The 25,147-nt window shown below is 41.7% G+C and overlaps 1 protein-coding gene across 2 annotated transcripts in view; it reads left to right on the top strand.

The window, feature by feature from the left end:
- Window positions 1-25,147, top strand: part of LOC147034476 (clathrin interactor 1-like) — a 102,633-nt gene that overhangs the window by 62,619 nt on the left and 14,867 nt on the right. For both annotated transcript variants that reach the window (XM_085883852.1, XM_085883859.1), the window contains exons 2-7: window positions 266-370; window positions 4,833-4,929; window positions 17,302-17,410; window positions 17,620-17,775; window positions 17,998-18,115; window positions 18,340-18,619. In XM_085883852.1, the coding sequence (XP_085739978.1) occupies window positions 266-370; window positions 4,833-4,929; window positions 17,302-17,410; window positions 17,620-17,775; window positions 17,998-18,115; window positions 18,340-18,619 (865 nt within the window). The remainder of the gene's footprint in view (window positions 1-265; window positions 371-4,832; window positions 4,930-17,301; window positions 17,411-17,619; window positions 17,776-17,997; window positions 18,116-18,339; window positions 18,620-25,147) is intronic.

Genomic DNA, 25,147 nt, shown 5'->3' with positions numbered 1-25,147 from the left:
GGTGCCCCTTGTTGTGGAAAGGTTACATGCGGCCCTGCGGCTGTCTCGCCCATTTGCCAAATGCCCGTCGGTGCCCCGTGGCATGTTATGCTGTCGGCCATTGATGCACCAAACAAATCCACTTTATGTATTCTCAATGGCAATTAAATTGATCAAAGTTTGCAATCGGGGCAGGTTTTGGCAATTCGTCTCAAACCGGTTTCGTGCTTGAAGTGTCCTTTTATCGGGTTTGAGCACAATGTAAAATTTTCTTGCCTGTCCACAGGACGAACATTGTAATGAACTACACGGAGATGGAGAGCAAAGTGCGTGAGGCAACAAACGATGACCCCTGGGGTCCATCGGGGCAGATAATGGGAGAGATTGCACGGTGAGTGTCATTACTGCTTTTACGTACCAATCTAACACCCAAACATCCATTGCTTCAATGATCTTCAAACATACCATGTACTTGGTCTGTCCACAATTTTGACTCTCTTGATAGAATAAAGGCAAAATAACAATGCATTTGGTGTTAAAACAAAAGACTTTTTCCAACGTGGAATAAGGATGAAACGCAATACTATTTGCGCAGGTAATCGAATATTGGTCCGTATTCCTCGTTTCAGACATGCGACATACAAGCCCAGCTTTTCTGCCTTCCAACCCCTCGCAACTACACCCCAACCCCCCCTCCCAAACCCACCCACGCCCAATCTTTCTCCATTCCAACATACCCTCTGCTCTCGTTTCATTAATGTCTGTCGTGTTTAGTTTTCTCTACATCTCACACCTTTTTTTTGTTACTGTTTTAGGTGTGCGTTACATCGTATTCGTAGTCTTGTATTCTGCCCGAAGGCCGTTCAAGGACTGCCAAAGCAGTTTCTTTGCAAGGTTTATACTGGGTGGTTTGCCGTTGCCTTCCCAGCAGGAGTTTGTAATTTGTCCATGGTGCTGACGATAGCTTGCCTATTCTTCACGAAGGACACCGTGGAATATTTAACGTCCACAAATTAATGCCAGCAGACTGGACACTCAGTTTAATGTCCATCCGAGGGACAGCACACCCTTTGATGAGACTCTCTGCCTGTGAAGCACCGGGATACAGTTTATAGCTGGGTCGGGATTCAAACCAAGGCTAGGCAGTTTCGAGGCGAGTGTGCGTTCCTCTAAGCCATCCTGTCGGCCTACTTTACATCATATAAACAGTGCCTATGGAAAGTCTACACCCACTTTCAAACTTTTCACCTTTTGTTGCCTTATCGCCCGCAATAAAATTGCATTAAATCAGACTTTTTCTTCCTTTATTTACACATCGTAACCCACATCTTCCAAATGAAAAACGAATTCCTCAAATTTCAGAAAATTAAATAAAAATACAAACCGAGAATATCTTTGTTGGATAAGTGTCCACCCCCCTTATAATAACAATTGCAAATTAGCTCAGGTGTAACCAATCACCTTCAAAATCACACACCAATTTAATTGGCCTCCCCCTGTGTTGAATTGCAGTGATTCTGAATGTTTCAGAATAATATCAGCTGTTTCTGTAGGTTTCCTCTGCTGGGTGGTGCATTTCACAGCAAACACTCAACCATGAGACCAAGGTGCTTTCAAAAGACCTCTAGGAGGATAAAGTTGTGGAAAAGCACAGATCAGGGGATGGGTATAAAAAATATTTCAAAGGCCTTGAATATCCTTTGGTGCACAGCGAAGCCAATAATTAAGAAACGGAAAGTCTATGGTACCACTAAGACCCTGCCTGTATCAGGCCGTCCCTCCAAACTGGATGACCAAGCAAGGAGGAGACTGATCAGTGAGGCCACCAAGAGGCCATGTGACAACAATATCCCAAGCACTCCACAGGTCTGGCCTATATGGTTAGGTGGCAAGGAAGCCATTTCTCAAAAAGCCCATCTTGCGTTCTGTTTGAGGCATGTAAAAAACCATTCCAGAGATTCTGAAGCCATGCTGTAAAAAGTTTTGTGGTATGATGAAACCAATGTGGAACTTTTTGGCCTAAATGTAAAACGTTACATTTGGCTCAACTCGGCACAGCACATCACCCAAAGAACACCATCCCTACTGTGAAGCAAGGTGGTGGCTGCATCATGTTATGGGGTTGTTTCTCATCACCAGGGCCTGGGGCATTTGTCAGGATAGAAGGGAAAATGGATGAAGCAAAATGCAGAAAAATCCTGGAGGGAAATTCGCTGCCATCTGCAAGAAAGCTGAATGAGATGGAAGTTCACCTTTCAGCATGACAATGACCTGACCCGAAGGCACAGAGCCAAAACTACACTCGAGTGGCTTCGGAACAAAAAGATAAATGTTCTGAAGTGGCCCAGTCAGAGCCCCGACCTAAATCCAATCGACAATCTGCGGCATGACTTGAAGATTGCTGTCCATCAACGCTCCCCACGCAACTTGACTGAGCTTGAACAGTTTTGTGCAGAAGAATGGGAAAATATTTCCCAATCAAGGTGTGCAAAGTTGGTGGAAACCTATCCCAACAGACTCACAGCTGTAGTTGCTGTCAAAGATGCTTCCACCAAGTATTAACTCAAGGGGGTGGACACTCATCCAACCAAGCTATTCTAGATTAGTATTTTTATTTAATTTTCTGAAATTTGTGGAATTTGTTTTTAACTTGGAAGTTGTGGGTTACGATGTGTAAATAAAGTTGGAAAAAGTCTGATTTAATGTAATTTAATTCCAGGCTATAAGGCAGCAAAAGGTGAAAATTGTGAAAGGGGGTGTAGAGTTTCTGGAGACACTGTATGTAAAAATAGCATGAACTTTCCCTCCTCCCTCATAAATTTCTCTCTCCAACCCCCCACTCCAATCATCATTTCCCTTTTTTTCCTTTTTCCTCTTCTCTTCAGTTCCCATTTGTTCCCCACCCTTACAAATACTTAGCAAGGCGATGGCCTCTTACATCATTTCATTGAAACTTGGATGACTCGCTGTACTTTCCAGGTATTCTCATGTTGGGTGGGTCATCACTATTTTTTATAGGCACCCCGAGCCCTGTGATTGTCACTCTCCTAATTGCAGGTGCATATTATACCTCTCATGGCCTGGCCAAGTGTAGTTATGCACTTGAAGGTTTTGTTTTCATTGTGCACCGAGCCAGGTCAATCTCAAACGGTCAAATTAATATAATTTAAATGTTGCGGCCTCTTCTGCATCACCTCACTCTTCAGTAATGTATGTTGACAATGGGGTGGACCCAGGTTTGAGTGCAGAATTTTTTTTTTTATTACTTTGGGTCGTGTGCGATGTTCTTTATTCAATTTTAAGGGTTGAGGTTTTCATTACACAGTTTAACTTTGCTCGATCCTTTATATCTTTTGGACACTTTCATTGCAACCATACTAGTTTTGGTTTGTTTGGAAATCTTGCAGAATTCCTTAGAATGGAAAATTTATGCTTCTACCTCCCTGCCACAAACATGTGGCACACTCAGAATAGTTTGAGGGGCTGTTCATAAATGATTCCTCCATCCATGGAAGTGAAGAGCTTGCATTCGCGAGTTCAACAGATACAAGTAATGGTGAAAGAAACTGGCGTGCATTTGAACATCCCCATCACACTTTTTCTTGGCCAAGGATATCAAGCACAACAAATTGGCAGTTGATGTCATAGGCCAAGAATAGCTACCTGAGAGGGTTGTCTCACTGCACCCAGTTTTCCCCAACATTTTGTCATACAGCTTGTTGCACAATTAGAAAAAAATGTTTTGCCTTTGTTGCTCTTCTTCTTTGTAATTGGCTTATATTCCCCCCCGCCCCCCACCATATTGTTATTAAATGTTGCTTGCAAATGAATCCAGTGGACAAGCTTTGTTTTTTATATACGAATATATATATATATATATATATATATATATATATATATATATATATATATATATATATATATATATATATATATATATATATATATATATATATATATATATATATATAGTTTCAAGCTTTTTCACAGCCTCGTTGTTAGCAGTGAGGAGGAATGTGCGGTGGAATTTAGAAATTGCTGCTCTCCAGGGGGTTCATGCAACTCCCAACTATATCTGTCCTGAATCATTTTAGCTGGAAAGTTGAGGGCAGTCGTCTGTGCCACGTTTGCCTTGCTATTGCCGAGAAAACAGGAACTGTGGTTAACCGACGAGTTTCCACCAATTTGGTTTGCGCACACCAAAATCAGTAACTTTTCCTTTTTATCGCTTTATGGAACTTCATAATTTTGCTCGTGCCCCACCGTCACCACCCCGCTGTCGCTTCTTTATCCACAATATATTGTTTTTCTCATATGATGGCACTTTCTGTGAAATTGATGACTAGCAATAACGCACAAATGAGGGTATTTGGTGCATTTATGGATTAAATAAGCGAGGCAATTCCATTGGCCGTGGACAGCTAACTCGAGGCTCAGCTGAACAAAGCCGTTTGGCTGTCTTCATTTCCGTCCAAATGAATGGTCGTTCACCGGCAACTTCCAAGATGTATTGTCTACACGATGTTCTGTGCATTACTCCTTGGTGAAGGCTTGTCATGTCACTTGAGGGTTATCATGTGTTTGGGGGTTTTTTTCTTTGTTGTCATGAATTTAATAATACAAGATATCTGAATAATTTGGTGTGAGAGATATTTGCTGCTATTTGAGCATTTACCATATGAATCTTGTTCCTTAAGAAACACTTCTTTTGTTTTGTTTTTTTGCAGATCAAGTTCGATATACTTTCCTACTTTTCTTTGTTGTTTTGAGAAAGTTCTTTTTTTTTTGTTTTTGTGCATTTGACAAGAATTTGTGTTTGAAGACTAAGCCAGCTCTGGTGGCATTTCTTGCAGAGCTACGTTCACTTACGAGCAGTTCCCCGACGTCATGAATATGATGTGGACGCGCATGTTGCGTGAAAGCAAAGGAAACTGGAGGCGAGCGTACAAGGTATCCCCCGATGCATCCCCCAACCCCTGTCAGTGTTCTTTGCCTTGTAACCCGCGTCCATCTGTCCAACCCTTCATTGGTCTGCAACCACTGGACCACAACCCTGCATGCCATTGGCCACGAAATGCCAGTCCATTCCCTCAATGCACATACTTTGCGTTTATTTGCCTGGTCACACGTCATCCTTTTTCCCTCCAGACAGCGCATCCCATCCATGTGCCATCCAGAGTTGGCGACGTTGCACAAATTTGCTCCTTTGTCCGTACAATCCACATTATTATTTATCTCTTGCTGCAGAACTTGCGCAAAGCATTAAATAAACACCGACTTGTTGCAGCCACCCGTACCCGCTTGTCTCTGCACCTACGCCTCCATTAACATATTTCAGTGACCCCCTTCCACGGTCCCACCGCGATTTCTGCATCAAAACAAAGTATTCCATTATGCGGTATGCTTATTAAACTGTTATATCCACGCAATGCATGCATAAGCCCAAATCCCTCGTGTGATCATCATTCTACGATCAATAATTCACCAGTGCCTCTATGCTGATCAGTGTGTCGGAATCTCCAGACGGACGTAGATTTCACCAAACGAATGCACAGTAAACACCTTCACCTTGCTTTAGTAACTCAAATGAGTGAAGACTCCTCTCTCATTGCTGTCACCCAACACTTTGACCTTCACAAATCTTCGTTGTTTGTTTGCAGACCAATGTAATTTGCACTCTTTAAAACTTCTTGCACAGAAACTGTGGCAAAGCTATTTTTTTTTTTTTTTTTTTTTTACAAGTCTTTATAATGACTGTTTTCCTTTTGTTTAATACCTTCTTCTTTCTTTTTTTCCTTTCGCTTTGTCCACACATTTTTGCACGTTTGATTGACTGCATGTGATACGAAAAATAACGATGATTGGTTTATTTGTGAAAGTTGTATACAATGATTAGGTCTTTCATTACTTTCTTAAAATGCATTTTCCTTTTGCCAGTCATAATTCTTTCCAACTTAGTTTCACTTTTATAACTTTACTCTTGCAGGCTCTCTTTTTTTCTTTCTTTCTTTGCCTTGCTGGTTCCCGAAGAGACGGGAGAAACTATAGTAACATTGTGCCAGTCAGTGAGTTTGCACTGATTCTCAGATATACTGTGACCTACGTACCCCGGCAAGGCCCTGCATTGTTAAATGTTCCATCTTGTATTTTGTAACCAATTTTTTTCGCCGCGTGGCGTTGCGAACGCTGGCTCTAAGAGAGCTCCGCGTTGTTCTTGTTCTTCTGGTGAAGACAAAACCTTTAGGACGTGGCTCTTGGACACGTTTGTCCTTGTTTTATAGCAGCGTCTCGCGGAGCGAACGCTGCTCAGAGAGCTCGTTCGTCTTCTTCTTCTTCTTCTTCTTCTTCTTCTTCCTCTTCTTCTTCCTCTTCTTCTTCCTCTTCTTCTTCCTCTTCTTCTTCCTCTTCTTCTTCCTCTTCTTCTTCCTCTTCTTCTTCCTCTTCTTCTTCCTCTTCTTCTTTCTCTTCTTCTTCCTCTTCTTCTTCCTCTTCTACCTTAATCTATAGGACTCTGCTCCTGTATATACAAGATCCGGATCACCTTAAATACTGAGCACATGTACACATCCTCATATAGACGGTGCCTTTTGAGAGCATCTATCATGAACTTTTAAATATATTCGGACATTTGCTTTAAAGTTTCGAAAAGTTCACGTTACTATTTAAAGATTATTCCATTTATCGTATTGTAATTTCGTAAATACATGATATATCGTAAATACATTATGACTCGTTTCGCTATTGGCTTAATCAAGGCACGTGACGAAATATCGGAAGTTTTTGTTGTTTTTTTTTTTTTTGATTTTTTTAAATTTTTTTTTTTTTTTTTTTTAGCCGACAAAATCTTTAGGACGCTGCTCGTGGACACATTTGTCCTTGTTAAGGTATGAGGTTAACTAAAGTTTTGAGAACTGAGAATTGAGTGAGAACTGAGCAAAATTATATCATTAAGCAGCAGAGACAACAATGGTGGACTTTGCTGCAAGTTCTGCGAAAGCAGCCGTGTCTGATCCATCCATGATTGGCTCTGAAATGTGTGACATCGGATGCTTTTCGGCCAATCATCCACAGGACGTGGCTGCTTATACAGAAAACACTGCAGAATATGGGGACTTTCGAAATGACATAATCCGCCCCAGAATGCTCGGCACCCATTTGCAGAAACCCCGAAAATAGCGATAGCTGGCGTGCATGCGCGACAGGGTTTGCTAGCTAAAATGGCTCTCAAAGCTTCTGCAATGTACCTAAAGTACTTGGAAAATTACTTGAGGGAAAGCTGGGGTGTGCCTCTGGACAACAAAAGAGTTGTATGGAGATATCTTATCTGGTTTGGGTGTTTCTGAATACCGAATGGCAGGTCATATCTGGGTCTTGTGAATGCACAGGGTAGGTTTGAAATCAACTTTTAAAATTATTTCACTATTAATTGTGTTGTGGGGGGTGGGGGGGGGGCTGTGAGTGCTGTTATAAATACTACATTGTTTGTTTGATTCCTGTGCCACGAAATAGATTGCACACTATTTTTGCATTGATTACGAAAAGAAGAAGTGTGCACGTGCGTGATCTCCACATGCGGGTTTCAGAAGGTGGAACAGAGTCCTGCCAGGTCTCAAAGTATCCACCTCCATTTTAATAAGGTGTCATGATTTATGGGCCAAGTTGTGGAGTTTTCTTGTTCTGAAAGTTTTTTTTCCGAGGAATCTTTTCTTGATGGTCGCTGAGACCCGGATAGCTTCCAACTGTAGTTTGTTTGTCATAATATTCCCAGGGATGGTACTTGGTGATTCATGCTTTCTGTTTCCACTTAACAAAATCTACACTGGTCTGATTGACTCAGTCCTGCCATTTTCTTAAAGCCATTGGAATGGTGTCCTTTGTCTTTGGCATTTATTATGATTTGTTGTCCATCCCAGTTGAGCTGACCTCTTCTTAGTCATTCCAAAGAGCCTTCTTTGTCTATGCCCAATGTGTCCAACTTTTTTTTAGATGCTCGTTGAGGATCTCTAAGTCTTACTCACGTTGTTGTTCTTCATCTTCTTCTTGTGGACTTTTTTGTTTCACAGCCTACAGTTTTCATCGAAACTTCCTGAAACTTGGCATATATATGTAAAAATACCCTGCGCAGACAATAACCATCTCCGATTTTGAAAATTCCTCCAAGAAAAAAAGTTATGACGTCAAAATGTCTCCGCTAATAGAAATTGCCGAAAAAATTATCTCCGAAACTCGGCAAGCTTTTTGAATTCTGTTTGCGGAAATCAAACAGGGCATTAGCAGAGATGAATTACCGCATATATGATACATCACTATGAAGTCATATCAATTTTTATGTCATTCCTATTTTTTGACATTTTTTGTTTCACAACCCAGAGTTTTCATCGGATCTTCGTGAAACTTGCCATGTATATGCAGAAAACCCACACGCACACAGTAACCATCTCCGATTTTGGAAATTCTTCCTAGAAAAAAGTTGACATCATAATATTGCTGCTAATGGAAATCGCCTATACCATTATCTCCGAAACTAGGCAAGCTGTTTGAATATTGTTTGCGGGAATCAAGCTGGGCATTAGCACAGATAATTTATCGCAAACCTGATACATCACAATGACGTCATTAGTTTTTATGACGTCATCATTAAGAGGAAGAGGATCTTCGCTCATTTGAGCTTGTTTTGTACTTCCCTGCTCTTTTGTCATTGTCTCCATTGTCAGTGTATATTTGTTGATATTTCGCTTTATATTTTTCTTTTGTCTTTTTTTGCACTCTTTGGGGCTGTATTCGCTGCTGTTTTGGTTTAATGTATGACATCTTCCATTTGCACCCATCTTTGGGGGGAAAAAATTGCTATTAGGCTATGAGCCAGACCCCCCAAATTGACCGGTCGGTACCATACAGATGGAGTAAGGCTCATTGTGATTTTTATCAAGACATATGTCCCTAGATATGAAAAAAAAGTGATAGCAGTGTATAACTCTCGGCCATCTCTGTTTTATCACCCGAAATATTATACGCCCGCTTCGCTTTGCCAAAAAATGTGATGTTTGCTAAAATTGGAATAAATATTTTTTTAAGGACCACAGAGTGCCAATAATTTGCATACTGGATGCCAACTAATATAGTAATAGAAATATTGAACATTTATGGGGGTTATTTGTCAAACTTTTTATATAATGACAAAAAATATGTTAAATTTAGTGAAAAAGTGGCCGAAATCGCTTCGAGTTCAGAAGTCACATTGTACGTTTTTGTCAATATTTCAAAAATGAAAACTCCCAGAGTAACATTTGACCCCTCAAAATCTTCGCAAGGAACCACTGCATTGGAATATATCATTACTTTGTAATATAGTGGCTGTTTGGGGAACATATTTTGGCAAAGTTCAACCATACCCCCTAATTTTGATATTTTGGAACAAAACATAGATTTTGAACATTTTAGGTTTATTCGTCTACTTTTGATATCTGTGTTTAATTTTTTGGTTTAATTATTTAATATTACAAAAAACTAGATAAATATGTAACATCCCAGATGCAATATTTCACAAATTGAAACATCTACATATATTAAAAATGCCTAAAAGTAGTGGATAGCCTTAAGCATTACTGTATTTCCATCTGTATTACCCAACTAAATTGTTATTTCCTTTTGTCATTCCAGGTAATGTGGTAATGGTGGCGGTGGTGGTGTTAGTGCTTGCCCAGTATGTATAGTTGCTAATGCAATCGCAATGGAAGAACAAACCAGAGATGGGGCCGAAGAGCCAACTGGAAGACACTGTATAATTCACAAGGAATCACTGAGTATTGATCCACATGAACAACTTACCAGTCCACAAAGTTTTGAATCATGGAAAACCCTAATAAATGCTGCTCAAGTAAGAGATCACTCCCCTTTACTTGACATTGCTAAATCGGTGACAGACAAGGAGATTCCAGTGATCTTCTACCATAGGAAATGCAGGAGCATTTTCACGATGAAGAGAGATCTGGAAGCTCTTAAACGTAAAACAGATCCAAGCTCAACTGAGGAAGCTGTTGCTGGGTGTTCCATTGCTAAGTGACCGGCAAGACGATCCTCATCAGAATCACGCATCTATGACTACACATGGTTTTTGTGCGAAAATGTCAAGAGATACAAGGGAACGTCAACTCGGGAAAAACTAGTCCAATCTGTGGAGTTGAGATCGGACCAGAAGCTTCGAGCTTGTGCAGTCCGCAAGTGTGACACCAAGCTTTTAGCCATAACGAGTAGGGACATAGTTGCTGCTGAAGCACATTATCATGCTTCCTGCTGCAGGGACTACACAAGACCAGCACCTGGTCTCGATACAGAGCCTGCTCCTTCTCAGCAGAATGATATTTATCTCGAAAAGCAAGACGAATCATATGCAGAACTGTTTGACAATTTGCTTGATGGGAATGATATCAGTTTGTATATAATCAGAGTTACAACGCTTACAGAGAAACTGCGAACGATGATGTCTGCCAGAGGCATACATAGTCTAACAGAATCCACCAAGAAATATCTCCGTCACAAATTGGAACAGGAGTTGGGAGACTGTATTCAGATTTTCGCTGACACAAAAGGAAAACTTGTTGTTGTACCTGATTGCATAACAATGCAAGATATAGTCAGTGAGTATTGCGATATGGAAAGGGAGCTGAAAACTTGGAAAGATAAATCAACAAATATCTCGAAGATAATTGATCAGTCATCGTCATTTTTGAGAGCAACAATAAAGAACGAGAAAAAAAACCAACAACCTGGCGCTATCACCCGTCCGACGTGGAGAAGGAATCATTCACTACACCAGAATATCTTCGATGGTTTCTGATCGGTCTACTAACTGGTGATCCAGAACACAAACACCCTTCACGGAGATTAACAATGCTCACGGAATCCTTCAGTCAAGATGTGGTATATGCAGTGACATGTGGTATGCAGAAGCCACCAAAACATATACTGCTTCCATACATGGTTAAAACACTCACTGGGAATACGGAGTTGATACGGACGTTGAACAGATTAGGCCACGGGATATCTTACTCTCAGCTGGAAGAAAATGACACAGCCTTGTGCTTACAGAAGCTCGCAGCTAATCTAAATCGGCAGACACTCTTACCAACAAGTATTCAACCATATACGTTTACCAGCTTTGCATGGCACAACATTGATAGATTGGAAGAAACATTGAGTGGAAAGGGAATGTCACATCCTGTGAATGGTATCGTGGTACAGGCCAGAGTTTATGGACCACATCTTCCGAAACAAGCGCTTCCTGAGATAGCCAAGAAAAAGCAAAGATCTTTGGATGTCTCTGATCACGAATTGACAACATACATTGCTGGACAGTGCGTTGGACCACAGTTGCTTACAACAGACACGAGCATAGTAACAGAGTACACAGCTACGAACAAAAACCTCATCTGGATACTTGCTTGAATAATTATTCAAGCAAGTATCCAGATGAGGTTTTTGTTCGTATAACCGACGCAGGTTATAACCGTTCGGTTATAACCGACCCAGAGAAGCAGCGCATACCAAACTGGACTGGTTTCAATATAAACACCAGAGATTCTCTGACAGTCTCAAAGGATGTTGTTGGTTATATGCCCACGATCAATGCTCCAGCTACGGAATTGACTTCAGTCGCCGAAATATTAAACCAGTCAGAACTTGTGAGGACTGCACTACAGTTAGAGGAGATTGTCATAGTGTTGGACCAGGCATAATACGCTAATGCAGCCGAAATCATCTGGAACACACACTGACAAGTATTCACGAATAATTCTCCGTCTGGGTACTTTCCATACAGTCTGCAATATACTCGCAATTCTCGGAGCTCGTTTTCAAGATGCTGGTCTCTGGGACCTGTTATGTGCATAGAAACAAACCTCACAGCGGAAGGCTCACTTGCCAGAATATGTATGACGTTCATTGTAATTTAAAATAGCCCGATGCATAAAAGGATAGGTTCAATTTATAAGCATTATTTAGTATGTGTTTAATTTAAATGCCTGTAATCTGTGTCAAATGTGTTAAAATTGATTGGTAATAACAATGTATAATAACAAGGCATATTTGTTTGAGAGATCAGTTAATGATAACATAATTATGATAAACCTCGAGTGTGCAGCAATTTTGCATGTATTGTGAAATAGAATGTACCTGATGTTACATACCTACTTTAGGATACTACATAATACCAAAAATTACATTGAGATACCAAAAGTAGACGAATAAACCTAAAATGTTCAAAATCTATGTTTTGTTCCAAAATATCAAAACTTGGGGGTATGGTTGAACTTTGCCAAAATATCTGCCCCAAACAACCACCATATTACAAAGTAATGATATATTCCAATGCAGTGGTTCCTTGTGAATATTTTGAGGGGTCAAATGTTACTCTGGGAGTTTTCATTTTTGAAATATTGACACAAACGTACAATGTGAATTCTGAACTCGAAGCGATTTTGGCCACTTTTTCACTAAATTTAACATATTTTTTGTCATTATTTCAAAAGTTTGACAAATAACCCTCATAAATGTTCTATATTTCGATTACTATATTAGTTGGCATCCAGTATGCAAATTATTGGCACTCTGTGGTCCTTAAAAAAATATTTATTCCAATTTTAGCAAATATCACATTTTTTGGCAAAGCGAAGCGGGCGTACAATTCTAATATTTCGGGTGATAACACAGAGATGGCCAAGAGTTATACACTGCTATCACTTTTTTTTCATATCTAGGTACATATATCTTGTTAAAAATCACAATGAGCCTTACTCCATCTGTATGGTACCGACCAACCCCCTTGGCTCATAGCCTATATGTGGGATATCGGTTTGGGCGAAAGACTCGATTACCCGGTTAGAATTGATTCCCTCCATCGCAACCGGGAATCAAACCCTAAATTCTGCAGAGCAGATTACCCATCTGTAACGGTTCCAATTCTCCCGAGTCGTTTCCTCCTTTGCCTTATCCCACTTCATCCATCGAGACTTTGTTCGTTGGTTCCCAGGGATGGTAAATTTTATCGAAAACTTCTTCTTTACAAAACAGACAAAGACAAGTCCATTTAAATCTGCATCTAGTTTGTTCAAGTTGTGAAGAAAATGAGCAGACATGTACTCTCGAACTGTGTGCATATGTGTCTGACTTCTCTTTCTGCGATCCAACAGACAGCATTAGGCCATTATGTCTGCATTGAGTACTCTTGTGAAAGTCCGAGATTGTCACATTTCTGAACAGCAAAGTGTATAAGGCAACATATACGACCTCTCCTCGATCGATTGTCAGGAGCAATTGAGAAGCAGTCGTCTGTTGCCTCACACACCGCCTGGGTAACCAGGTTCAGTATTATTTTATTTTATTTTTTTTTAATCTAATTGAAAAAATTTCAATTTTCCCAGAGCTTTGGATTAATTTGAAGCAACTTTTACTTTTTTAGCATGATTTACATAATATAAATCATGCCAATGATTTTATTTACTCGTGAACATAAATTTTATGCTCAAGTTATTTCTCTTTATTCCCTCCGCCACCGAAGATGGATGGATGGATGTTATGTTTTTCACCCCTGTTTGTTTCTGTTTACGATATCTGAAAAAGTTATGGTTGGATTCGGACAAGACTAGTTTAGCAGGTTGGGTTTGTGTGACAAGGACGATTTGATTACATTTTGTTGAACAATCAGAATCGAGACAGCAGTTCAGAATCACAATCTATTCTCAAATTTTAACAATCGCCTGAGCCGAGTGGGTTATGGATACCTTCTCTAGGTTGCTGTCTTCGTGTTTGCATACAAATTTGATTCTGTAGTCTGTTGAACTTTTCATACTCAGCGGATTCTACAGTTGTCATTCTGTGCACTTTGTTGAGTGACACCAGGTCGCTCACTCCTCCTCGTCTCGGTCGATAGATTCTTGGGATGCAGTGATTTTATTTTTTTTTTAATTTTTATCTTGCCAAAACGAAGTTTTTGCAAGATATGTTAGTCAGCTTGTATGTTTTGTTTTTTTTTATTTTATTTTATTTTTTTGTTTGTTTGTTTGTTTGTCTTTAATCACGTATAAAAAATTCTGCAGAGCACAGTTATCATCGGAAATTTTTGTAACTTCGCATATCAGAGGCCTATAGAGGTCCCTTTCAGCGCATAAAATTTTGAAGGTCAAGGTCAAAGGTCAAGGTCACTTTGTCGCAAATCAGGGGAGTCGACGAAACCCTTATTTTTTGTGTAATTTTGATCGGATCGTCTTCAAACTTCATGGGAATATAGTTCATGGTCTGGCGCTCAGCTGATTAATTTTTGGTGGCGATTGGCCTTGACCTTCATGGTTAGCGCCAAAGGTCAAACATATTTGACCCCAAGGTCAAATTTTCAAGTTTTAGGAACCATATCGTGTAGTACCTCAAATTGAACACCTCGATGAGTGCTTTCTAGATATGTGAAGCTTGAGACATTATGACGTCATTTGGTGACGTTATGAGGCAAACGCATATTTTTCATGGTTACTCTGTAGAACGATTCTCATTGGAATCTCTTGTCGGCAGATATTCCTCAAGGAGTCGCTCCTCGTGGATAGCAGCTCTGTTCACCTCAGTGTGACCTTAAAGAAGTCACACGTGGTCACCTTTTGGCAAGATACGGGTCACTCCTGCGGGTGACATTGGTTTATTAATTTTTTGGAAACTTTTTGTGGATGCTGAGTTTCCTTGTTTTGATATCTAGTTTATTGATTTCCACTTGTGGCCAGTTTTCTATTCTGCAGCTGTACTGGAATAATGTTACTGGTAGTTGGTTTATAGCTTTGATTTTGTTTCTTTGAGAAATGTATTTTTCAGGATCAGCCTTGTTCTACGTAGGTATTCTTTAGTAATTGTTTTGTGCATTTGTTTGTGATATATTTGGTGGCTCTCTTCGACTCTGAAGTAATTGTATGATGCTTTGTTATCTTGCTCATGCATTGTTGTGTTTTGGTCCATTTTTATTTTTAACCTCTGCCATCGAAGATGTACGGAGGTTACTGTTTTCACCCCTGTCTGTTTGTTAACAGTATTACGGAAAAAACTCTTGGACGGATTTCAACGAAACTTGGTGGGGGGATTAGGTATGGTCCAAGGATCATGCCATTAGATTGTGGACTTGGTCCAAAGTCCAATATGGCCGCTATGGTGGCCATTTTGAAAAAAATATTTGAATTTTTGTTTTTGCATTTCTACATGTTTTAAGTGATTTCCAACCAAAAAAAAAAAAATTTGTTAGCGAAAAAAAGATTAAATTTTGCAACTTTTTTTCAAACAAATTTCGATTTTTTTTTTTTGGCATTTCTACATTCGCGTCGATCTAGTTTACTTTATTCAATCGTGGTTCAGTAGAGTCTGATCCGTTTTGACCTACAATGAATGGGATATCAGGTTCACTTAAGTGACCCAGCAGTATTGGTGGCGGAGGTTTTGCACTATACAGAGTGCTCCCCCTATAGTTATTTTTTTATCAGTCTTTTTTTTTTGTTTTTGTTGTACTTTCGACGAATGTGCACTTGGTACACTTATTGAGTACAAATTCAATTTCAATGTATTTGGAGTACCGTTTCACTAATTTAAATTGTTCTGCCAGGTTTTTGGCATGCAGAGTTTTAAATCATCCCTTTACAGTCGATATCACCTTTCTTTTCTCTTTGGACTTTTTAATTTGATGTCGGGGTGTATCCATGTGCTTGCTCAGTGGGTCCAGAAGCAGGCAAAATAGGAGGTGCGCAAGGATATCACCCTGGAAGATGCCCCATCGTATCTTCACCCCTGTTATTTTTGACTGCTGTAATATCAATGTGGTGTTACATAGTTCCTACTTTCTCAATCGGTTTGATTATTTGGAGGTTTGATCTTGCACAATTGCATGCATTTTATCCTCCATGAATGTGGAACACCATCAGACTTTTTGTGGTCTGTCCAAGCTGTGATAACTTTTCTCCTGTGATAAAAATCCACTTCCTTCATTTCTCCTGCTTTCCTTCCTGAAAGTCCCTGAAATGTCCATCTTCTCTTCGCCATGTTCCCTGTCCCATCCCCATCCCTCTCCCTTCCACAGTTCACCTAATGTGTCTGTTCCCCACTGTTTTGTCCCTTCCACTCCCGCCCCTCTTGTCTCATGCCTCCTTGCTGTGAGTTGTATGTTAGCTCTCATACGAGCCTCGACCAAGGTATACAAAAAAAAAAAAAAAACTTTGTTCTTCTGGATTTACAGTTTTCAAGTACGGCGTTGTTTAGTAGTCGGTGGTCTATTGTTCCGTGGCATCCTTTTATTCAGCCTCCTTGCTGTGTTAGATGGTGGGACAACTTTTCTGTAATGATTTCCATCAGAAGTTTGTATGTTGTTGATTGACGTGTTATACTTGTGAGGTTGTCGGGTTTCTTCAGATTTTGGGATGAGGAAGGTTCTGTGACCACTCATCCATTACTTTTCCTCTTGGATAAGTTTGTTGAATGCAAGAGCGAAGTGATTTTGACGATGATCTCGTTGCCTTAGCCAGAAATTTGGAATTCTCTCCTGGCCTGGGCTTTTGAAGGTGTGTGTGTGTGTGCGCGCGCGCGCTGTTGTTTTATTTTTGTAAGAACCATTTTGAAATTTCCACTTTTGTATAAATCCTGAAAATTAGGTTAAAAAGACTATTTGAACTTCAGATTTTGTGCTTGTGACGGCAGGTTAAAATACTCCGACAGCAGAAACAGGTCGCTGAACATGCACAAAAGGCCTCGTTGGCATCCATACGTCATTTTGAAAATCACGTTTTACTCCTAAAAGTTGTATTTGATGCTTAATAGTGCATTTCAACATAAGGATGCAAGTGGAAAATTCAGTAGTAATTATCTTTGTGGATGATTTGTTGTTTATGCCTATAAAATGCTGTATATGGTTTGGTTTTCTTTGTTTGTTTTTTTCCTTGCTCTTTCCAAATGTGCTTTTGGTTCACCACCACAGTTGAAGTTTGTCTCATTGTCATCTCCATTTGTTAACCTCCGGTCATCTTCATCCTGAAATATAATGTTGCATATATCTTGCAATAATACAATCCACCGCTGCTTCCAGTTTCATTTACTTTCGCTTTGATGAAACCATGTTGTGCCATTGAGTGAGACTGGTGTTTGAACATTGGTCAAGCTTGCATTTATACCTTCAAATAAGTTGTATATTTCTTTGTTTTTAGCCCCAAATGAAACACCACATATCTTTACTTTTGCATAGCATTTCAGTTATATTGGTGTCATTCCATATTCCCCGGTATTTATGATCGCTCACTATGTGAACACAAACAGAGCTTGCTGCTCCTTGCGTACCTACTGCGGAACGGCTCCGAACGTGTGGTGACCAGTGCACGGGAGCACCTCTACGACCTGCGCTCTCTGGAAGACTTCCATTGTGTTGGTTAGCTTACAGACTGGCAAACTGTTGGTGACTTGCATTTTTGCCTTTCATGATGCATTATAATTGATTCCTCTTGGCACTTGCTCGTTCCTTGTGGCTCTGATGATGGTTGTTTACCAATCTACTGAGGATAGTGCAGGAAAGCTGTTGGAATCTCATGTGGCGTTCCAGTGCCGGTTGAGTTTTGCTGCTCTGTATTCGACCTGCAGACGAGCACGGGCGAGACCAGGGCGGTAACGTGAGGCAGAAAGTGCGCGAAGTCATGGATTTGGTGCAAGACGACGACAAGATCCGTGAGGAGCGAAAACGTGCACGCAAGAACCGAGACAAGTACATCGGCGTGTCATCAGACTCTTCGCGATTCGGTAAAGTACATCTTTGACCCACATTTATTGCCAAGTTGATGGTAAATTAATTATGCCATTTGCTTTGTTCATTTGACACAGATTGTGAATTTGGCTACCGTTTTGATCAACTCTTATGCCATAAGTGCACAATGACAGAATCACAATGGATGGCTGAAGCATAATGTGGCTGGTTTACCGGAGCTTTGGTTTGTGTGGATTTGGCTGCTCACCATTCCCCAGGTGGACAATACGACTCGGATTCTCGGGGCAACTACCTGGATGATTATGATCTGGAACGTTCGCGTAGAAACAGCAAGGGAGATTTTGATGGTGGTAAGAAGAAGGAGTTCTATGACAGGTATGTTTCTCAGAACTGATGTTTTGTTATCAATGGTATTTTTTATCCTATTTGCAATCGCGTGCTGGTTGTCATTGTGGTTCGGATGTATTTGGCTTTACGGTGTAGCGTATGCTCGTTCTGTTTGTGTTTAGAGTGAAAACAAGACTTACTATCTTCCAGGAATTTTCTTGTTTATTTTTCTTCCAATATTGTGTGTTTAATTCTCCACTCTCTGCACACAGTGATGGCGAGGAAAATACACATTATACCCGACGAAGCTCCGGACAAGCACATCACAGCCCGATTGAAGATGGGCCAAGTGCAGTTTCTCGGAAACACGACTCCGACAATGAGGTTTCGCCCCCCAGCCCAAATCAGAGCCCTGTCCCCACGACGACAGACGCAGCAATCAAGAAGCGCTCGGCTGTACCTTCAAAGATGGTCGACATTGGCGCAGCTAAGTTTTATGCAAATGGGAGCCAGCAAGCGTCCCACAACCCTTCTACCCAGCAGCCTGTGCAGGTAAAACTCAGCTCATGGAAGAATATAACCACGTGTAAGCATTCTTGCTCGTGGTTTTATTTTAATGATGAATTTTGCAATTTTAACAGATGCTCTTTGAAATGGCCCTTTACTTGAACTGCACCATCATCCCTCTTTCCTGTAACAAAAGCTTGAGGCCAAAATAATATTTATTCCTTCTGGGTCAAAAAGCCAACCATTTAATTGTGATGGCCTAAATTGGCCAACAAACCTTTGCTATCATGATAATCATAAGATTTGTCGTTTTTGACTTTTCGGCTGGTTTTTATTTTGGTTTAATTATCGGTCTGCTAATCACATTTCTCGTCGAAGGCAGAATTTTGGATGGCTTGCTGCAATTTCGATGTAACATGACTGATGTTGTTACTGCAATGGAGATTCACTGCAGAACATGAAGTGTATTTGGAACATTTTTGAAGGTTTTTCGATGCACTCTGCACTGAATTTAGCCTTTATTATTTAATTATTTGGAACTTGTGACATTTCAATCATGCCGTGTTTGAATATGGATTATCGACTGTCATAGTCTGTCGGATTATCTATATTGCAATACCTGAAGGGGGTCGACTTTGTGCACGTATCAGCAAGTCTCCACTCGCTTCTGTGGTCTTGTTGGCTTCTGTAGTATCCACCGTTTCTTTTTGCCAAAAGCAAATTTTAATTTTCCTTGATTTGAGTTCAGGTTTTTTTTTACATCAAAATCGACACGTTTGTGCATGTCCACACCAGCTGTTTGCCCATCCATATGGTGGGTATTGAATGGGCTGGCAGGATGGCCTTGAGGTATGCACATTCCCCTTGTAGCTATGTCGCCTGGTTTTGAATCCCGACCGAACTACAAACTATCATCCCGGTATTTGACAGGCAAGCTGATTCATCAATGTGTGTGTGCCGTCCCTCGGATCGACGTTAAGTTGATGTCCCATGCACTGACAGTTTGCGGACATTATAGATCCCACGGTGTCCTTCGCGAAGCGTAGGAGAGCTATCACCAGCACCATGGCCATCCAAATTCCTGCCCCAACCTTAGTTGAACATAAGGTCAGGCCAGCCAGTTCGTGAAAGACTTTGACCAAGGTGCCCACAACCAATCCCACAAGAAAGTGGGAATAATTGTGGTCGTTCAAAGAGAAAAAGAAGATTGTGGGTGTACATTGTAAAAAAAATAAAAAGATTGTAAAAAAAGAAGACGTTTCACATCGATAAAGTGGTTCCAGATAAAACATTAATATTTTTCTTCAATCCAATATGGCTGCCAGACCATGTTACCTATCATTTATTACTTAACAAACTTGTACACCCATGGTTTGGAGAACACTTGTGTCAGGTTTCCCCTCGATTTGTTTAGCCATTCTGGGGAAGAAGATTTTTTATAGGTTTTGGGTAAATCCAATATGGCTGCCAAACCATGTGACCAATGACGACATATGTGAGAAGCTTTTGTTCCTCATGGACAGGTGGTCATACGTGTAAAATTTTGCCTCGATCTGTTCAGCCACTCAAAAGATTTTTGAAGGTTTTATTATTTATTTATTTTACAATATGGCTGCCGAATCACATGGCCGATGACATGAATGTTGTTTTTTTTCTCTCTGGACCATTTCATCCCTAGATGACCCTCAAAATTTTTCGTACTTATCGGATGTGGCATTCTACATATGCATTTCTAATGTCATAACGAGGGCACCTATGACATCATAGAAAAGAATCACACTCATTCCCAATGAGGAGTACTTGCGATGTGCCAAGTTTCCATTTTTTCCTTGGTGCGGTTTCAGAGATAGAGGTCCAAAGTTTTTCTGTTTTTCCAATATAGCTGCCACACCACGTGACCTATGATGTCATAATTATCATTAAAACATGCTACATGAGTCGTCGCACCAATGGTGAAAATGTCTCAATCTGACAAGCAGTTGTGGAGAAAAACACGAAAGTTCTATGTGGACAAACAAATTGACCCAAATGCAATACCCTCTCCTTCGCGAGGGTAATGAACATGAAAGAAACATGAGCATAGATGGAAACCTTACATGCCCAGACCGGGAATCAAAACCAGATCCAATGGTGAACCATACCAGTGCTCTGCCATCTGGGCAACCCATTGGCTGAGCACGCAATGCTTCCACATGTACTCTTTCCCCCGCTGCTCTCGTTATGGTACTTTAGAGATGTATTCTGACATATTTGTATGTCTTAGTTCAGAAAACACTTGAGAATAAAAGGTGTGGCTTTTAAATGCTTATGAATTCGCTCTATAGTAGTTTATAAGCGTATGGTTCTGGGTGGCCTTTGAATGGGTGGCCATTTTTTGCTCTATCATCCCTCTGTAGTCTATATGGAGTACTTCCGTACTCCATGACATATTCATATACATTAGGGTCCGGCGATTATATCGATGCAATTTTTTGCCACTGAAGATGAAAGAGGTTATGTTTTCACCCCTTTCTGTCTGTCTGTCTGTATGTGTACAGGATATCTCGTAAAGTTGTGGACAGGTTCGGTGTGTGACCACGACAAACTGATTTGATTTTGTTGAAGATCCAGATCCAGATCCGGATCTGACTACTATAATTTTTAGTCATTTTTCACCATTGAGAGATGGGGCCAAAAACGATATATAGCATATCAAAAAGTTGTGGACAGATGCGGTTGAAACTTGGTCGAAATGTTGGGTGTGTGACAAAGAAGAATTGATTCCATTTTTGTGAAGATCCGGATCTGATATATTTTTTCCAAGTGATTCTCCACCATTGAGAGATCGGGCTCAACTGATGTATAGCACTATCTCAAAAAGTTGTGGATGGGTTCGAATTAAACTCGGTGGACAGGTTGGGTGTGTGACCACGACAAACTGATTTGATTTTGTTGAAGATCTGGATCCGACTACGAGAATTTTTAAAGTGATTCTTCACCATTGAGAGATAGGGCTCAAAAACGATTAATTGCACGATATCTCAAAAATGTATTGAGCCGGATATGTTCTCGTGGATGAGGCATTTGAGGGCGGAGGTATGTGCTCCACCGAGTGTCCTTGATGCACTTAGCGTCTCGGCTAAACATGGAACAGGAACAGTTAAACGTACGACGTCTACGAGGTAAATGCAGGAGGTGTGCAAGGCAAATCTGGGGCTGATGGGTTTACCAGGTGGCACAGAGTGCCGAGCAGGTCTTGACGCAAAGGTGCAAAAGGACAAGAGGTGTTGGATGTGTGAGAGTATTAAAGCACCAGAATGAGAAAAGTGAATAAAGGAATGAAAGGTTGTGAAAGGCAGAGATTAAACAGAATTGATGAGAGTATGCACTGTGATTAGACAAGAAACTGCAAGACGCTCGAGGCTGGCTGGTAACTCAGGTTCGTTCCACTCAGCTCTCTCGTCTCTCTTCAAGTTCCTCCATCTCCGCCTTGTATTGGAATTATTGGTTCCTCACGCCCCGCCCCACACCCACCCCACTCCCTACGTGCGTCTCCCCGCCCTCTGTCTGTAGGAGGAGTTGCTGCCACTGAAAGATCCTCCCCTCATAACTGATAAGTGCGTTTGTAGTCTGACCCCCATTGTTACCTGGTGATTGGCTCCCATATTTTTGGTGCACTCCTTCTTTTTGAGTTGATGGATCGAGCTCTCTCCCGCAAAATGTGATTCCAGGTGTCCACCAACCCAGTTTGGGGTGATTTTGGTGTTACCTTTGCACCGAGGGCAATGAACGTCATGGTGAGCGAGCGTGAGTGCTGGCTTTTATTGTCAGGTCAGGCAAGATTAGATCTGTGACTTGCTGCAGGTACCATGTAAACCTGCAGTAACCTGTTTCATGGTCAGGTTGTCGGCAACAAAACCGTCTCCCCCACCAGGTTTCCTGGTGAGGAGGGTGTATAATATGGACACCGAGCAGATTAAAAGCAAAACCTGTCAAAGGGTGGAGGAGAGCTCCTTGTGAGCCAACACCCATCCATATCTTGTGTCCAACTGTCTGTGGATGTCCTCCTCCAGTTGGTTTACTACTACTTCTTTTTTAGGGAGGTTGGTGGCAGGATTTGCACTATGGCCACTGTAAAAACCCTTCACTCCACAAAACACAAGAAAAACGCAAAGAAAATTGAAAACCCACTCCATGGGAGTTACCTCCTGTGCTACTGCCCCCCACAGGGCAGCTCATTGGATGACGAGATTGGGGAAAAGCCTTCAGGACCCCCACTCTTTGATGATAGGAAAACCACAGGGTAATATTGTTGTGGATTTGGAAAACTATCGCACTTAACATCCAGGCTCCTATAGCTTAGTTATATCGGTAAGTATGTGTTTTTCTCCCCCGCCGCGTGGCGGACCATATTGTTGTCACCCAGGTCGTCCGGCTGTCCGTCCGTCCATCAACATTTACAGCTGTGAGTGCGATAACTCATAAACTGTTCGCCATATCGATTTGAAATTTGGGTCCCACATGTACCATCTGAAAAGAAAGAACCCTATTGATTTTGGGCGTGGCCGGCTCCAAGATGGCCGACTAGGGCAGCCATCTTGAAAAAAATGTTTTTTTCTCCATATCGATTTGAAATTTGGGTCACACATGTACCACCTGAAAAGGAAGAACCCTATTGATTTTGGGCGTGGCCGGCTCCAAGATGGCCGACTGGGGTGGCCATCTTGAAAAAAATGTTTTTTGTAATAAATGGAAAACCGCTTATCTGATTATAATTATTTTTGGTTACTACGTTCCTCACCCCTGGGGAACTTTTTCGAGATAATGACCAAATGGTGTCTTGTTTCCAATTCACCTCCCTCATTATCTGGAATATGTATGACCTTTTTCATTCAATGGTGGGGGATTCCCCATCTCTGATGGTATATTTAGATAGCTCCCGTCCCTTGTCTAATGGGTAAATAAATGTTCATGCGCTGTGAAGTTATTTTAATAGTCAGCTTTTCTTTTCGTTCATTTCTACACTCCCATCAACGCCAGCAACACCTTCACCTCACTCTGACCGACGCCATTATCCCGATGTGTTCGATCACATACGAGGGTGGAGTTCAAGGAGGAGCATCGCGGTGGCTCTCGACCAATCGAGATGATCGGGTGATGTGACCGTCGCTTGACCATTCGGACTTCCCCGACTGTGTGAGGGGTGGTCCATGTGATGTCACCACGCCACCTGGCCAATCGAAGGGCTTGCCGCCCGTTTTGGCCAGTGACAGGGCGACGAGGAATTCTGCGCACAATGACGTCTGGGGTGAAGAAGCGGGAAGGGCGGAAACACCCCCTCCCCCCCCCTCCGTGGGGGACGAGGAAATAAGAGCACAGACGGCTGGTCTGAGAGAGATTTTTTTCCACAGTCCTCGTCGTCGTCGGTCCTGGTTGTCAGTAGTCCCCGTCGTCAGTGGTCGTTGGTCAGTAGTCGTTGATCAGTCATCGTGAGTGGTCGCCGCCCTGGTCTTCCTCGTCCTCCTCCGCATGATCGCGAGCTTGGCGATCACCTCGTCTCATTCGGCTGCGCTGGTCTGTCCTTCGGTGACCAGAGCTCTGGGAAGGAGTGAACGCCCAGCCGTGCGTTCGCGTCCAGGTAGCCAGCTACCCTGATCTTCAGCCCGACTGTCCTCCAAACAGTTCAATTAAATTAAACAGCTGGATAGCTGGAGGTCCAATTAAAGACCATTTGGTCCGATTCTTTGTGCGTGCGTGCGTGTGTCCTGTGGGCCCCGTCTTTAAGTGGTAAATTGTTTAAGTGCTTGTGCTGTATAAAATTGCAATTCTTAATAGTCGGTTTAGGTCTGCCCTTACGTGGTTCCCTCATTCCCCACCTATTGCATTTTAAATAAACCCCCATTTGTTCAATGTTTCAGCTCGTTCGCGTCTATTCTTTCATTGACTGAGCGTGTCGCGTGCTGGGGAATTAGCAGGCTACTACCGTGGCCATTGTAACTGGACAATTGGACCGACGGAACTCGGCGATAAAACCGCTCGGGTTGCACACGGAACGAGCACGCTAAGCAGCTCGTTCCGTTCGGGTGCCGTCGAGGGTGTGAAGACTCGGTAGATCGCCACGTGGTCTCCAGGTATTTTGAAGATTTGCCAAATAACCCTGTACCACGTTGTAGAAATATTGACCCTTCACAGTCCAAAAAGGGACCTGTACTTTTCCGGAGTTTTCCGAAGAAGTACGATCTGAATTCCGGGCGATCGGTAAAGCCGACGCTGCAGCTCCATCTCGCGGCCGACGCCTGGCCCCGCAACAATATTACCAGGTTAGATTGTGGTAGTGTGTGTCGGGATGGTGCTGAGGTGTCGTCCACCAGACAGCATCTCCTTGGGTTAACCTGAGGCAATCCCTTTGGGTGGGTGCCTGGAATATCCTATCTCAAAGAGAGGATGATCACCTGTTTCTGTTATCATCTGAGCTCAAGCATTTGAACACCAGTATTGCAGCACTCTCTGAGGTTCGGAGACCAGCTAGTGGCGAGACCATGGCGGTTGGTTACACCTACTATTGTTCTGGTTGCTCTGATGGTTACCATGCCC

This window comes from Eptatretus burgeri, chromosome 1 (genome assembly GCF_056783735.1).
Source record: "Eptatretus burgeri isolate ZD-2024b chromosome 1, Ebu_testis_v1, whole genome shotgun sequence".
Taxonomy (NCBI): domain Eukaryota; kingdom Metazoa; phylum Chordata; class Myxini; order Myxiniformes; family Myxinidae; genus Eptatretus; species Eptatretus burgeri.
The sequence above is the reverse complement of the archived record's forward strand: the minus strand, read 5'-3'. Positions and strand labels throughout refer to the sequence as shown.